The sequence below is a fragment of the Lampris incognitus genome, chromosome 3 (genome assembly GCF_029633865.1).
Source record: "Lampris incognitus isolate fLamInc1 chromosome 3, fLamInc1.hap2, whole genome shotgun sequence".
In the NCBI taxonomy this organism is placed as follows: Eukaryota; Metazoa; Chordata; class Actinopteri; order Lampriformes; family Lampridae; genus Lampris; species Lampris incognitus.
The window spans coordinates 56,989,141-57,003,671 of NC_079213.1; the positions used below are offsets into that span (position 1 = coordinate 56,989,141).

The 14,531-nt window shown below is 47.1% G+C and overlaps 1 protein-coding gene across 1 annotated transcript in view; it reads left to right on the forward strand.

The window, feature by feature from the left end:
• The first annotated feature begins 1,906 nt into the window (after positions 1-1,906).
• Positions 1,907-14,531, forward strand: part of LOC130109391 (desmocollin 2-like protein) — a 79,027-nt gene continuing 66,402 nt past the window's right edge. Inside the window, exon 1 of the mRNA XM_056276279.1 lies at positions 1,907-2,087. Coding sequence (XP_056132254.1) covers positions 2,046-2,087 — 42 coding nt within the window. The 5' untranslated portion in view covers positions 1,907-2,045. The remainder of the gene's footprint in view (positions 2,088-14,531) is intronic.

The following is a 14,531-nucleotide window of genomic DNA, read 5'->3' on the forward strand; positions in this document are numbered from 1 at the left end:
CTACCCCTTCAGAGAGGGCTACATTGTACACACACACACACGTGTGTGCGTGCGTGCGTGCGTGCGTGTGTGTAAGGGTGTGTGTGTGTGTGTGTGTGTGTATGAAGCCCATATACAGGGGTAGTAGGTTAAGAGAGAAACCTTCATCTCATCAGGAACAGCAACTTCCTGCTTCTGTTTGCAGCAATACCGAAAGGAATGCGCCCTTATCAGACCCTCTGCTCCGCGGTCAACCGCTCTCTCTCTCTCTCCCTCCCTCTCTCCCTCTCACTGTCTCTCCCTCCCTCCCTCTCACTGTCTCTCCCTCCTTCCCTCTCACTATCTCTCCCTCTCTCTCTCTCTCTCTCTCTCTCTCTCTCTCTCTCTCTCTCTCTCTCTCTCTCTCTCTCTCTCTCTCTCCCTCTCGCTGCCTCTCTCTCCCTCTCTCTCTCTCTCTCTCTCTCTCTCGCCCTCTCTCCCCCCTCTCTCCCTCTCTCCCTCCCTCTCTCTCCCTCCCTCCCTCTCTCTGTCTCTCCCTCCCTCCCTCTCACTGTCTCTCCCTCTCTCCCTCCCTCCCTCCCTCTCTCTCTCTCCCTTTCTCCCTCTCTCCCTCTCACTGTCCCTCCCTCTCTCCCTCTCTCCCTCTCTCTCTCTCTCTCTCTCTCTCTCTCTCTCTCTCTCTCTCTCTCTCTCTCTCTCTCTCTCTCTCTCTCTCTCTCTCTCTCTCTCTCTCTCTCTCTCTCCCTCCGTCCCTCCCTCTCACTCATTAACGCGCTGTGTGTCTCTCTACCCCCCGGAGGGGGGGGGGTATATCCACAGAGAGTATGTGTATGGGGTATGAGAGCAGCGGCTGTAGACCCACTAACATCCACAAGACTTACACGTCAACCTGAGACAGTATCCTGCGTACTATAAGATACTAGTACACGCTGAGACAGTATCCTGCGTACTAACTGATACTAGTACACGCTGAGACAGTATCCTGCGTACTACCTGATATTAGTACACGCTGATACAGTATCCTGCGTACTAACTGATATTAGTACACGCTGAGACAGCATCCTGCGCGCTAACTGATATTAGTACACGCTGAGGCAGTATCATGCGTACTAACTGAGATTGGTACACACTGAGACAGACTCCTGCGTACTAACTGATATTAGTACACGCTGAGACAGTATCCTGCGTACTACTAGTACACGCTGAGACAGACTCCTGCGTACTAACAGATATTAGTACACGCTGAGACAGTATCCTGCGTACTAACTGATATTAGTACACGCTGAGACAGAATCCTGTGTACTAACTGATATTAGTACACGCTGAGACAGTATCCTGCGTACTAACTGATATTGGTACACACTGAGACAGACTCCTGCGTACTAACTGATATTAGTACACGCTGAGACAGTATCCTGCGTAGTACTAGTACACGCTGAGACAGACTCCTGCGTACTAACAGATATTAGTACACGCTGAGACAGTATCCTGCGTACTAACTGATATTAGTGCACGCTGAGACAGAATCCTGTGTACTAACTGATATTAGTACACGCTGAGACAGAACCCTGCGTACTAAGTGATCAGAGTACTAAGTGATCAGAGTACTAAGTGCCAGTGGAAATGACTGCTGGTGTGTGTGTGGAGTAAAACGGGAAACAACACGCACAGCCTTCACAGTCAGCAGCGTGTTTGTGTAGGTCAGTTCAGCCTGTGTGTGCGTGTGTGCGTGTGTGCGTGTGTGCGTGCGTGCGTGCGTGTGTGTGTTGTGACAAATAGACAAATAGACAAATAGACTGTCCCGCACACACGTACGGGTGAACGCAGACGAGCGCACGCGCTTGACCAGAGGCTGTCTCTCCGAGGGTGGAGTCCAGCACCACCCCCTGCCCCCTCCCGGGAAAAGTTTAGTCAGTCAGCGCTGAGACACACTCCATTCCCACCGAAGTCCCGAAACCGTTAGGGTGGATGTGTGGACTTAGATATCCACCGCCCACGCTGCTGCTCCACCCGCACCCGGCGGACTTTGAGAGCAGGACACCCACCTCTCTGCCGCCGCGTGCGCCATGGCCCCGGGCAACGTCCTGCGCCTCTGCGTCTGCGTCTCGGTGAGCACTGATCCGCCGCACACAACCCCCAACTTTACTAATGCTCTCTAACGCGCGGTATCCTTCTTACGGGCCGGTGTGCTGTTACGGCTCAGCTTACGTCCTGCTGCGAGGCTGAGGCAGCGGTTCCGGTTCTAACCCGGCTTGTGTGGAACTGTGCACCGCCGGAAGACCTTCACTTGTGGAAGGCGACTTTAGAGAAGCTGATACCGTTACTGTCTGCTGCCACTAAGGAAGTCTTCAGCCGTATCTATCTATCTATCTATCTATCTATCTATCTATCTATCTATCTATCTATCTATCTATCTATCTATCTATCTATCTATCTATCTATCTATCTATCTATCTATCTATCTATCTATCTATCTATCTATCTATCTATCTATCTATCTATCTATCTATCTATCTAGCCATCCATCTATAATGGAAAGCTTTCCCTGTAAAGTGAGGTGAAACAGAAGTCAGTGGTGGGGATGCATTATATAAATGATGTGTTGAAGTAACTCTTTAGACACTAGTTTGAAACCCTGTAGTGTCTCAGATGTCCCAGCAAATCCTCTAACACGTTTTGGTGCTACCTACCTTCTCTTGGCTGCAGTTAGTGGAATGTGGTTTTCAAAATCCAGACCCCCAAAATGCACCCAGTCAGTTTACTTTACATTAACTGAAATTGCATGGTAGTAGTTGTACTACTACTCTGTAGGCTCTGTAGTGTTGTCAGGCTCTATGGTGTTGTCAGGCTCTGTAGTGTTGTCAGGCTCTATAGAGTTGCCAGGCTCTGTAGTGTTGTCAGGCTGTGTAGTGTTGTCAGGCTCTATGGTGTTGTCAGGCTCTATAGTGTTGTCCGGCTCTGTAGTGTTGTCCGGCTCTGTAGTGTTGTCAGGCTCTGTAGTGTTGTCAGGCTCTATAGTGTTGTCAGGCTCTGTAGTGTTGTCAGGCTCTATAGTGTTGTCAGGCTCTGTAGTGTTGTCAGGCTCCATAGTGTTGTCAGGCCCTATAGTGTTGTCAGGCTCTATAGTGTTGTCCGGCTCTGTAGTGTTGTCCGGCTCTGTAGTGTTGTCAGGCTCTGTAGTGTTGTCAGGCTCTATAGTGTTGTCAGGCTCTGTAGTGTTGTCAGGCTCTATAGTGTTGTCAGGCTCTGTAGTGTTGTCAGGCTATATGGTGTTGTCAGGCTCTGTAGTTTTGTCAGGCTCTATAGTGTTCTCAGGCTCTGTAGTGTTGTCAGACTCTGTAGTGTTGCCAGGCCCTTTAGTGTTGTCAGGCTCTCTAATGTTGTCAGGCGCTATAGAGTTGTCAGGCTCTGTAGTGTTGTCAGGCTCTATAGCAGGGGTGCCCACAATTTTTTGACTCGTGAGCTACTTTTAAAATGACCAGGTCAAAATGATCTACTCATATTAAAAATAATAATAAAAATACTCAATACATGTTTTACATATATATGAACATTTATATGCAGTGTGTGTATTTATATACATGTTGTGTTACATATACAGTATTGCAATGGATTTGCATTTATATTGAACCTTACACAGGCAATAATCATACCAAGCATTTGCTACTACACTATGTTGAAATTGCATCACTGCATGAACCTTTACAGCTGTGGTAAATAGATTTGTGATCTCTACCTCTCTACTCTGAGGATGACCTGCACTGGAGGGAGTCAGACAAGGTTGCATAGTTCGGACAGTAGCTGCTGGTAGCCAGCCTCAAGCAGGCCTCCAAATGATCATCTGTCATGGTGGAACGGTATTTTGACTTGATAATCTTCATGTGAGAAAAGGCTGACACACACACATAAGTAGAGCCGAATAATGCCGTCAAGGAGGTTGCACATTTCCTCATGTTTGGGTACTTGTCCTCTGTAAGTAAGTTCCAAAACTCTTCATGCGCCCTGGACTTAAGCTGAATGTCAGCCTGTACTGTCAGCATCTCATCCTCCACTGCAGACGAGTTCAGGTGAAACAGTGTTGCCGTTTTTGAGGCGAGAGAATCCACCTCTGTATCTTCCCCAAATAGGTAGCACATAAATGTAGCGATTGGCTCGAGCAAAGCAAAGTCTTGAAACCGTTTGTCAAAGTCTGACCGGACATTTTCAATCTGCTCTGTGTAGCGTGCACTGTCAAGTTGCGCACATGCCCTCCCTTGCTTCTCCAGCTCTGCTGCGAGGTTTCGGAAGTTTCCCAAATCACGGCGCTGCAACTTTGAGGACAGAAGTTGCATTTTCCGTTTGAAAGCGTTAACTGAGCTGATCATGTTTACCACGCTTTTGTCTTTTCCTTGCAGCTCTAAATTAAGCTCGTTCAACATGTTGGTTAAATCAGTTAAAAACGCCAAGTCTAGCAGCCACTGATTGTCATTAAGTTGCTTGTGTTCCGCATGTTTAGTGATAAGGAGAAACTCCTTAATCTCCGGACAGAGCTCTCGAAATCTCTGCAAGAATCTCCCTCTACTAAGCCTTCTCATGTCAGTGTGTAGCAAGAGGTCAGAGTAGTTGCAGTCAGCCTCTTCCAAATGTGTACCACAAAACCGCCTTTGAAGAGACCTCGCTCGAATAGAACAGGCGATTTTGGTTGCCACATCCATGATCTCTTTCATGTTTAGCATTTTTGCACATAATGCTTGTTGGTGTATTATGCAATGGTAATTAAGGAAGTCAGGGAAAGCATCGTCCTCCCTGCACTTGGCAATAAATCCGTTCGAGCGGCCCACCATAGCAGGCGCACCGTCTGTGGTGATTGACACCAGTTTACACACTGGGAGCTGGATTTTATCCACAAAGTTTTTGAAGATCTGAAAAATGTCCTCTCCCCGCATGTGTTCCTTCATGGGTAGTATTGTTAACAGCTCCTCTTTCGCGGTCATATCTTGAAACACCATGCGAATAAAAATGCACAATTGGGCCGTATCACTTATGTCCATAGACTCGTCCAATTGTAGTGAGAAACACTCGCAGTCCACGATGTCCTTCCAAAACTGCTGTGTCAAATCATCGCCCATCACTTCACAGTGCCTTGTGACGGAATCTCTTGATAACTGGAGAGCTTTGATTGCAGGTATTATTTCTGATTTGTTTTTAAAGTCCCGAAACAATGAATCTGCTGCCTCAAGGAAGGCCTCTTTCATCATCTCTCCATCTTGGAAGGCTTTCTTATGCTTAATGATGGAGTGACTCACCCGTAAAGATGCTTCGGTGGCTGCCTTTGCCTTTGAATGCGGCTGCGTGAAAAGTGACTGCTGGGCGATTAACTGCGATTTTAGTTCCTTCACCTTTTTCTCAGCTCGCTTTTCGGAGGGAAGTCATTGTCATAGTTTTTATGAACAGTTCGAAAGTGCCTCTCCACATTTCCTTTCTTTGGGATAGCAATGCTAGACTGACAGATGAGACAAACGCATCTGGAATAAGACATGGTGAAAAAAAAGTCCTCCTCCCATTCCACATGGAAATGGTACGTTTTTTGTTTCTTGCTAGGTCCGGCTCCCCCACTCATTTTTGTTTTGTTTCACTTTTTAGTAGAATTTTTTTTTAGAGGGTTGAACTAGCTAGCTCGATGCAGTTCTGCGTTAGCTCACGTTGTGGGCATGTGAACTTCAAGGTACGTTCGAGAAGGGCTCTGGTTGTTATGGTAACCTAATGTAACAAAGTTTTAGGTTCCGCTCTAGAATCTTTGGTTTTAGGCAACAGCAGAGTGGCCGTCCTTTACGTCAATCAAAAGGCAAATGCTAAATGGAGGACAGATGATAGGCTAATGTCTTGGAAAAAAAAAGTTTTTTTGGAATGTCATGGAGATCTACCAGCACTGCCTTCGCGATCTACTGGTCGATCACGATCGACGTAGTGGGCACCCCTGGTCTATAGTGTTGTCAGGCTCTGTAGTGTTGTCAGGCTCTATAGAGTTGCCAGGCTCTGTAGTGTTGTCAGGCTGTGTAGTGTTGTCAGGCTCTATAGTGTTGTCAGGCTCTATAGTGTTGTCCGGCTCTGTAGTGTTGTCCAGCTCTGTAGTGTTGTCAGGCTCTGTAGTGTTGTCAGGCTCTGTAGTGTTGTCAGGCTGTGTAGTGTTGTCAGGCTCTGTAGTGTTGTCAGGCTCTGTAGTGTTGTCAGGCTCTGTAGTGTTGTCAGGCTCTATAGTGTTGTCCGGCTCTGTAGTGTTGTCCAGCTCTGTAGTGTTGTCAGGCTCTATAGAGTTGCCAGGCTCTGTAGTGTTGTCAGGCTGTGTAGTGTTGTCAGGCTCTATGGTGTTGTCAGGCTCTATAGTGTTGTCCGGCTCTGTAGTGTTGTCCAGCTCTGTAGTGTTGTCAGGCTCTGTAGTGTTGTCAGGCTCTATAGTGTTGTCAGGCTCTGTAGTGTTGTCAGGCTCCATAGTGTTGTCAGGCCCTATAGTGTTGTCAGGCTCTATAGTGTTGTCCGGCTCTGTAGTGTTGTCCGGCTCTGTAGTGTTGTCAGGCTCTGTAGTGTTGTCAGGCTCTATAGTGTTGTCAGGCTCTGTAGTGTTGTCAGGCTCTATAGTGTTGTCAGGCTCTGTAGTGTTGTCAGGCTATATGGTGTTGTCAGGCTCTGTAGTTTTGTCAGGCTCTATAGTGTTCTCAGGCTCTGTAGTGTTGTCAGACTCTGTAGTGTTGCCAGGCCCTTTAGTGTTGTCAGGCTCTCTAATGTTGTCAGGCGCTATAGAGTTGTCAGGCTCTGTAGTGTTGTCAGGCTCTATAGCAGGGGTGCCCACAATTTTTTGACTCGTGAGCTACTTTTAAAATGACCAGGTCAAAATGATCTACTCATATTAAAAATAATAATAAAAATACTCAATACATGTTTTACATATATATGAACATTTATATGCAGTGTGTGTATTTATATACATGTTGTGTTACATATACAGTATTGCAATGGATTTGCATTTATATTGAACCTTACACAGGCAATAATCATACCAAGCATTTGCTACTACACTATGTTGAAATTGCATCACTGCATGAACCTTTACAGCTGTGGTAAATAGATTTGTGATCTCTACCTCTCTACTCTGAGGATGACCTGCACTGGAGGGAGTCAGACAAGGTTGCATAGTTCGGACAGTAGCTGCTGGTAGCCAGCCTCAAGCAGGCCTCCAAATGATCATCTGTCATGGTGGAACGGTATTTTGACTTGATAATCTTCATGTGAGAAAAGGCTGACACACACACATAAGTAGAGCCGAATAATGCCGTCAAGGAGGTTGCACATTTCCTCATGTTTGGGTACTTGTCCTCTGTAAGTAAGTTCCAAAACTCTTCATGCGCCCTGGACTTAAGCTGAATGTCAGCCTGTACTGTCAGCATCTCATCCTCCACTGCAGACGAGTTCAGGTGAAACAGTGTTGCCGTTTTTGAGGCGAGAGAATCCACCTCTGTATCTTCCCCAAATAGGTAGCACATAAATGTAGCGATTGGCTCGAGCAAAGCAAAGTCTTGAAACCGTTTGTCAAAGTCTGACCGGACATTTTCAATCTGCTCTGTGTAGCGTGCACTGTCAAGTTGCGCACATGCCCTCCCTTGCTTCTCCAGCTCTGCTGCGAGGTTTCGGAAGTTTCCCAAATCACGGCGCTGCAACTTTGAGGACAGAAGTTGCATTTTCCGTTTGAAAGCGTTAACTGAGCTGATCATGTTTACCACGCTTTTGTCTTTTCCTTGCAGCTCTAAATTAAGCTCGTTCAACATGTTGGTTAAATCAGTTAAAAACGCCAAGTCTAGCAGCCACTGATTGTCATTAAGTTGCTTGTGTTCCGCATGTTTAGTGATAAGGAGAAACTCCTTAATCTCCGGACAGAGCTCTCGAAATCTCTGCAAGAATCTCCCTCTACTAAGCCTTCTCATGTCAGTGTGTAGCAAGAGGTCAGAGTAGTTGCAGTCAGCCTCTTCCAAATGTGTACCACAAAACCGCCTTTGAAGAGACCTCGCTCGAATAGAACAGGCGATTTTGGTTGCCACATCCATGATCTCTTTCATGTTTAGCATTTTTGCACATAATGCTTGTTGGTGTATTATGCAATGGTAATTAAGGAAGTCAGGGAAAGCATCGTCCTCCCTGCACTTGGCAATAAATCCGTTCGAGCGGCCCACCATAGCAGGCGCACCGTCTGTGGTGATTGACACCAGTTTACACACTGGGAGCTGGATTTTATCCACAAAGTTTTTGAAGATCTGAAAAATGTCCTCTCCCCGCATGTGTTCCTTCATGGGTAGTATTGTTAACAGCTCCTCTTTCGCGGTCATATCTTGAAACACCATGCGAATGAAAATGCACAATTGGGCCGTATCACTTATGTCCATAGACTCGTCCAATTGTAGTGAGAAACACTCGCAGTCCACGATGTCCTTCCAAAACTGCTGTGTCAAATCATCGCCCATCACTTCACAGTGCCTTGTGACGGAATCTCTTGATAACTGGAGAGCTTTGATTGCAGGTATTATTTCTGATTTGTTTTTAAAGTCCCGAAACAATGAATCTGCTGCCTCAAGGAAGGCCTCTTTCATCATCTCTCCATCTTGGAAGGCTTTCTTATGCTTAATGATGGAGTGACTCACCCGTAAAGATGCTTCGGTGGCTGCCTTTGCCTTTGAATGCGGCTGCGTGAAAAGTGACTGCTGGGCGATTAACTGCGATTTTAGTTCCTTCACCTTTTTCTCAGCTCGCTTTTCGGAGGGAAGTCATTGTCATAGTTTTTATGAACAGTTCGAAAGTGCCTCTCCACATTTCCTTTCTTTGGGATAGCAATGCTAGACTGACAGATGAGACAAACGCATCTGGAATAAGACATGGTGAAAAAAAAGTCCTCCTCCCATTCCACATGGAAATGGTACGTTTTTTGTTTCTTGCTAGGTCCGGCTCCCCCACTCATTTTTGTTTTGTTTCACTTTTTAGTAGAATTTTTTTTTAGAGGGTTGAACTAGCTAGCTCGATGCAGTTCTGCGTTAGCTCACGTTGTGGGCATGTGAACTTCAAGGTACGTTCGAGAAGGGCTCTGGTTGTTATGGTAACCTAATGTAACAAAGTTTTAGGTTCCGCTCTAGAATCTTTGGTTTTAGGCAACAGCAGAGTGGCCGTCCTTTACGTCAATCAAAAGGCAAATGCTAAATGGAGGACAGATGATAGGCTAATGTCTTGGAAAAAAAAAGTTTTTTTGGAATGTCATGGAGATCTACCAGCACTGCCTTCGCGATCTACTGGTCGATCACGATCGACGTAGTGGGCACCCCTGGTCTATAGTGTTGTCAGGCTCTGTAGTGTTGTCAGGCTCTATAGAGTTGCCAGGCTCTGTAGTGTTGTCAGGCTGTGTAGTGTTGTCAGGCTCTATAGTGTTGTCAGGCTCTATAGTGTTGTCCGGCTCTGTAGTGTTGTCCAGCTCTGTAGTGTTGTCAGGCTCTGTAGTGTTGTCAGGCTCTGTAGTGTTGTCAGGCTGTGTAGTGTTGTCAGGCTCTGTAGTGTTGTCAGGCTCTGTAGTGTTGTCAGGCTCTGTAGTGTTGTCAGGCTCTATAGTGTTGTCCGGCTCTGTAGTGTTGTCCAGCTCTGTAGTGTTGTCAGGCTCTATAGAGTTGCCAGGCTCTGTAGTGTTGTCAGGCTGTGTAGTGTTGTCAGGCTCTATGGTGTTGTCAGGCTCTATAGTGTTGTCCGGCTCTGTAGTGTTGTCCAGCTCTGTAGTGTTGTCAGGCTCTGTAGTGTTGTCAGGCTCTATAGTGTTGTCAGGCTCTGTGGTGTTGTCAGGCTCTATGGTGTTGTCAGGCTCTGTAGTGTTGTCAGGCTCTATGGTGTTGTCAGGCTCTGTAGTGTTGTCAGGCTCTATAGAGTTGCCAGGCTCTGTAGTGTTGTCAGGCTGTGTAGTCTTGTCATGCTCTATGGTGTTGTCAGGCTCTGTAGGTTTGTCCGGCCCTGTAGTGTTGACCGGCTCTGTAGTGTTGTCAGGCCCTACAGTGTTATCAGGCTCTGTAGTGTTGTCAGGCTCTATAGTGTTGTCAGGCTCTGTAGTGTTGTCAGGCTCTATGGTGTCAGGCTCTGTAGTGTTGTCCGGCTCTGTAGTGTTGTCAGGCCCTATAGTGTTGTCAGGCTCTGTAGTGTTGTCAGGCTCTATAGTGTTGTCAGGCTCTGTAGTGTTGTCAGGCTCTATAGTGTTGTCAGGCTCCGTAGTGTTGTCAGGCTCTATGGTGTTGTCAGGCTCTGTAGTGTTGTCAGGCTCTATAGTGTTGTCAGGCTCTGTAGAGTTGTCAGCCTTTATGCTGTTGTCAGGCTCTGTAGTGTTGTCAGGCTCTATAGGGTTGTCAGGCTCTGTAGTGTTGTCAGGCTGTGTAGTGTTGTCAGGTGTTTTAGTGTTGTCCGGCTCTGTAGTGTTGTCAGGCTCTATAGTGTTGTCAGGCCCTTTAGTGTTGTCAGGCTCTATAGTATTTTCTGGCTCTATAGTGTTGTCAGGCTCTATAGTGTTGTCAGGCCCTTTAGTGTTGTCAGGCTCTATAGTGTTGTCAGGCTCAATAGTGTGGTCAAGCTCTATGGTGTTGTCAGGCTCTGTAGTGTTGTCAGGCTCTATAGAGTTGTCAGGCTCTATAGTGTTGTCCGGCTCTGTAGTGTTGTCTGGCTCTGTAGTGTTGTCGGGTTCTATAGTGTTGTCAGGTTTTTTAGTATTGTCAGGCTCTGTAGTGTTGTCAGGCTCTATAGTGTTGTCAGGCGCTATAGTGTTGTCAGGCTCTATGGTGTTGTCAGGCTCTGTAGTGTTGTCAGGCTCTATAGTGTTGTCAGGCTCTGTAGTGTTGTCAGGCTGTGTAGTGTTGTCAGGCTCTATAGAGTTGTCAGGCTCTATAGTGTTGTCCGGCTCTGTAGTGTTGTCAGGTGTTTTAGTGTTGTCCGGCTCTGTAGTGTTGTCAGGCTCTATAGTGTTATCAGGCTCTGTAGTGTTGTCAGGCTCTATAGTGTTGTCAGGCTCTGTAGTGTTGTCAGGCTCTATGGTGTTGTCAGGCTCTGTAGTGTTGTCCGGCTCTGTAGTGTTGTCAGGCCCTATAGTGTTGTCAGGCTCTGTAGTGTTGTCTGGCTCTATGGTGGTGTCTGGCTCTGTAGTGTTGTCAGGCTCTATAGTGTTGTCGGGCTCTGTAGTGTTGTCAGGCTCTATAGAGTTGTCAGACTCTGTAGTGTTGTCAGGCTCTGTAGTGTTGTCAGGCTCTATGGTGTTGTCAGGCTCTGTAGTGTTGTCAGGCTCCATAGTGTTGTCAGGCCCTATAGAGTTGTCAGGCTCTATAGTGTTGTCCGGCTCTGTAGTGTTGTCCGGCTCTGTAGTGTTGTCAGGCTCTGTAGTGTTGTCAGGCTCTATAGTGTTGTCAGGCTCTGTAGTGTTGTCAGGCTCTATAGTGTTGTCAGGCTCTGTAGTGTTGTCAGGCTCTATGGTGTTGTCAGGCTCTGTAGTTTTGTCAGGCTCTATGGTGTTGTCAGGCTCTATAGTGTTGTCAGGCTCTGCAGTGTTGTCAGGCTCTATGGTGTCCGGCTCTGTAGTGTTGTCCGGCTCTGTAGTGTTGTCAGGCCCTATAGTGTTGTCAGGCTCTGTAGTGTTGTCAGGCTCTATAGTGTTGTCAGGCTCTGTAGTGTTGTCAGGCTCTATAGTGTTGTCAGGCTCTGTAGAGTTGTCAGCCTCTATGGTGTTGTCAGGCTCTTTAGTGTTGTCAGGCTCTATAGGGTTGTCAGGCTCTGTAGTGTTGTCAGGCTGTGTAGTGTTGTCAGGTGTTCTAGTGTTGTCCGGCTCTGTAGTGTTGTCAGGCTCTATAGTGTTGTCAGGCCCTTTAGTGTTGTCAGGCTCTATAGTATTTTCTGGCTCTATAGTGTTGTCAGGCTCTATAGTGTTGTCAGGCCCTTTAGTGTTGTCAGGCTCTATAGTGTTGTCAGGCTCAATAGGGTGGTCAAGCTCTATAGTGTTGTCAGGCTCTGTAGTGTTGTCAGGCTCTATAGAGTTGTCAGGCTCTATAGTGTTGTCCGGCTCTGTAGTGTTGTCTGGCTCTGTAGTGTTGTCAGGTTCTATAGTGTTGTCAGGTTTTTTAGTATTGTCAGGCTCTGTAGTGTTGTCAGGCTCTATAGTGTTGTCAGGCGCTATAGTGTTGTCAGGCTCTGTACTGTTGTCAGGCTCTATGGTGTTGTCAGGCTCTATAGTGTTGCCAGGCCCTTTAGTGTTGTCAGGCTCTCTAATGTTGTCAGGCTCTATAGAGTTGTCAGGCTCTGTAGTGTTGTCAGGCTCTATAGTGTTGTCAGGCTCTGTAGTGTTGTCAGGCTCTATGGTGTTGTCAGGCTCTGTAGTGTTGTCAGGCTCTGTAGTGTTGTCAGGCTCTGTAGTGTTGTCAGGCTCTATAGAGTTGCCAGGCTCTGTAGTGTTGTCAGGCTGTGTAGTGTTGTCAGGCTCTATGGTGTTGTCAGGCTCTATAGTGTTGTCCGGCTCTGTAGTGTTGTCCAGCTCTGTAGTGTTGTCAGGCTCTGTAGTGTTGTCAGGCTCTATAGTGTTGTCAGGCTCTGTGGTGTTGTCAGGCTCTATAGTGTTGTCAGGCTCTATAGTGTTGTCAGGCTCTATGGTGTTGTCAGGCTCTGTAGTGTTGTCAGGCTCTATGGTGTTGTCAGGCTCTGTAGTGTTGTCAGGCTCTATAGAGTTGCCAGGCTCTGTAGTTTTGTCAGGCTGTGTAGTCTTGTCAGGCTCTATAGTGTTGTCAGGCTCTGTAGTGTTGTCAGGCTCTATAGTGTTGTCAGGCTCCGTAGTGTTGTCAGGCTCTATGGTGTTGTCAGGCTCTGTAGTGTTGTCAGGCTCTATAGTGTTGTCAGGCTCTGTAGAGTTGTCAGCCTTTATGCTGTTGTCAGGCTCTGTAGTGTTATCAGGCTCTATAGGGTTGTCAGGCTCTGTAGTGTTGTCAGGCTGTGTAGTGTTGTCAGGTGTTTTAGTGTTGTCCGGCTCTGTAGTGTTGTCAGGCTCTATAGTGTTGTCAGGCCCTTTAGTGTTGTCAGGCTCTATAGTATTTTCTGGCTCTATAGTGTTGTCAGGCTCTATAGTGTTGTCAGGCCCTTTAGTGTTGTCAGGCTCTATAGTGTTGTCAGGCTCAATAGTGTGGTCAAGCTCTATGGTGCTGTCAGGATCTGTAGTGTTGTCAGGCTCTATAGAGTTGTCAGGCTCTATAGTGTTGTCCGGCTCTGTAGTGTTGTCTGGCTCTGTAGTGTTGTCGGGTTCTATAGTGTTGTCAGGTTTTTTAGTATTGTCAGGCCCTGTAGTGTTGTCAGGCTCTATAGTGTTGTCAGGCGCTATAGTGTTGTCAGGCTCTTTACTGTTGTCAGACTCTATGGTGTTGTCAGGCTCTATAGTGTTGCCAGGCCCTTTAGTGTTGTCAGGCTCTCTAATGTTGTCAGGCTCTATAGAGTTGTCAGGCTCAGTAGTTTTGTCAGGCTCTATAGTGTTGTCAGGCTCTGTAGTGTTGTCAGGCTCTATGGTATTGTCAGGCTCTGTAGTGTTGTCAGGCTCTATGGTGTTGTCAGGCTCTGTAGTGTTGTCAGGCTCTATAGTGTTGTCGGGCTCTGTAGTGTTGTCAGGCTGTGTAGTGTTGTCAGGCTCTATAGAGTTGTCAGGCTCTATAGTGTTGTCCGGCTCTGTAGTGTTGTCAGGTGTTTTAGTGTTGTCCGGCTCTGTAGTGTTGTCAGGCTCTATAGTGTTATCAGGCTCTGTAGTGTTGTCAGGCTCTATAGTGTTGTCAGGCTCTGTAGTGTTGTCAGGCTCTATGGTGTTGTCAGGCTCTGTAGTGTTGTCCGGCTCTGTAGTGTTGTCAGGCCCTATAGTGTTGTCAGGCTCTGTAGTGTTGTCTGGCTCTATGGTGTTGTCTGGCTCTGTAGTGTTGTCAGGCTCTATAGTGTTGTCAGGCTCTGTAGTGTTGTCAGGCTCTATAGAGTTGTCAGACTCTGTAGTGTTGTCAGGCTCTGTAGTGTTGTCAGGCTCTATGGTGTTGTCAGGCTCTGTAGTGTTGTCAGGCTCCATAGTGTTGTCAGGCCCTATAGTGTTGTCAGGCTCTATAGTGTTGTCAGGCTCCATAGTGTTGTCAGGCCCTATAGTGTTGTCAGGCTCTATAGTGTTGTCAGGCTCTGTAGTGTTGTCAGGCTCTATAGTGTTGTCAGGCTCTGTAGTGTTGTCAGGCTGTGTGGTGTTGTCAGGCTCTATAGAGTTGTCAGGCTCTATAGTGTTGTCCGGCTCTGTAGTGTTGTCAGGTGTTTTAGTGTTGTCCGGCTCTGTAGTGTTGTCAGGCTCTATAGTGTTATCAGGCTCTGTAGTGTTGTCAGGCTCTACAGTGTTGTCAGGCTCTGTAGTGTTTTCAGGCTCTATGGTGTTGTCAGGCTCTGTAGTGTTGTCCGGCTCTGTAGTGTTGTCAGGCCCTATAGTGTTGTCAGGCTCTGTAGTGTTGTCTGGCTCTATGGTGTTGTCT